At 51.7% G+C, this 1,733-nt stretch overlaps 1 protein-coding gene across 1 annotated transcript; it reads left to right on the forward strand.

Moving 5' to 3' along the window:
* The first annotated feature begins 884 nt into the window (after positions 1-884).
* On the forward strand, positions 885-1,403 carry LOC106302529. The gene has a single exon (XM_013739020.1). The coding sequence runs from the start codon at positions 885-887 to the stop codon at positions 1,401-1,403; it is 519 nt and encodes a 172-aa protein (XP_013594474.1).
* The last annotated feature ends 330 nt before the right edge of the window (positions 1,404-1,733 follow it).

Below are 1,733 nucleotides of genomic sequence, written 5' to 3' on the forward strand. Positions count from 1 at the left end.
GGCCTATCTCACCACTCCTCCTCTCCTATCCAAGCCACAGCTCAGCGAGGTCCTGCTCTATATCTAGCGGTCTCAGAGCATGCTGTAAGCGCCGTCCTAATGAGCGAGGAAGCAAGCAAGCAGCTACCAATCTACTACGTGAGTAAGGCTCTCCTGGATGCAGAGACCCGTTACAGCCATCTGGAGAAGCTGGTCTTAGCTCTGATAGTCCCTGCCCGTAAGCTGCAGCCCTATTTCCAGGCTCACTCAATCGTGGTCATCACTTCCTTCCCCATAAAATTGGTCCTCCCGAAGCCTAAAGTTAGCGAAATGGGCTGTGGAACTACGGGAATATGATGTGATTTTTCGACAAGCTACAGCTATACAAGTCCTGGCAGACTTTGTGGCCGAATTCTCCCCTGCCTTTCTCCCAGCTCTGGTGCAAAGGTACGCCTCCGAAGCGAAACAAAGGAAGAGGGATAATGGGTCCTGCATGTAGATGGATCTAGCTACGTCAGAGGAGCCGGGGCAGGAATAATGCTTACCTCGCCAATAGGGAATACGGCCTCAAGGTCCGTGAGGTGCAACTTCAAAGCAACCAACAATGAGAGCGAGTACGAGGCCTTAATCGCAGGGCTAACACTCGCCCATAAAATGAGGGCAGGAAACATCCAGGTCTTCAGCGACTCCCAGCTGATAATCAACCAGGTGCATGGAGAATAACAAGGAAAGGACGATATCATGATCCAGTACCTGGCGGTCGCCCGGCGAGTCATCAAGAAATTCAAAAGTTACAAGCTCACACAAATCCTCAGGGAGCAGAACTCGCAAGCCGATGCCATGGCTAATCTAGGGTCCGCCCTCGAAACGAACAGCCAGATGAGCATCCCCTTGCTTGTGCTTCAATGGCCAGCCACCCTGGAGGAACCACAATCCGAAGATATCTCCGCTATCGAAGAGGACGAAACCTAGATGACATAGAGAATGACATTCTCCCGGAAGGCCGCAAGGAGGCCAGAAAGATCAAGAAGCAAGCCGCAGGGTATTGCATCTCCCAGGAGAAGCTCTACCGGAGATCCTTCTCCGGCCCATATTTGAGATGTGTCATGCCTCAAGAAGCCGCTAGAGTCCTTGTAGAACTACATGAAGGAGATTGTGGATCCCACTCTAGCAGCAGGAGCCTGGTGCTCAGGGCCAGAAGGGCAGGCTACTATTGGCCGATGATGGCTGCAGACGCCAACAAACAAGCTAGACACTACGATCAGTGTCAGAGGCACGCTCCGGTTTACAAACTCCCTCTGGAAAACCTCAAATCCATAAGCTCACTGTGGCCCTTCAGAAAGTGTGGCATGGTTATAGTAGGGAAATTCCCTATTACGCTGGGGCAGAAGGTCTTCCTCCTGGTAGTTACTGACTACTTCTAAAAATGGGTCGAAACAGAAGCACTCAGCCAGATAACAGACCTTCAGATCCGCAAATTACTGTGGATGAACGAAATCACTCGCTTCGGGGTCCCCCAAGAGATCGTCACCGACAACGGAACCTAGTTCACAAGCCACAACTTCAAGGAGTTCTGCAAGGGCTGGGGCATAAAGCTTACCTTTGCCACACCACGGCACCCCAGTCTAACAGACAAGCTGAATCTACGAACAAGAGCGTGGTCAACATGCTTAAAAACCGACTGGAGGGTTCTCACAAGAAATGGGCAGAAGAACTGCACGGAGTCCTCTGGGCCTACCGGACCACTCCCAAGA

This window comes from Brassica oleracea, chromosome C7, assembly GCF_000695525.1.
Source record: "Brassica oleracea var. oleracea cultivar TO1000 chromosome C7, BOL, whole genome shotgun sequence".
NCBI classification, from domain to species: Eukaryota; Viridiplantae; Streptophyta; class Magnoliopsida; order Brassicales; family Brassicaceae; genus Brassica; species Brassica oleracea.

What these genes read in the sequence shown, in the direction of transcription:
- LOC106302529 (XM_013739020.1), top strand. Translation starts at nt 885, where the DNA reads ATGGCCAGCCACCCTGGAGGAACCACAATCCGAAGATATCTCCGCTAT.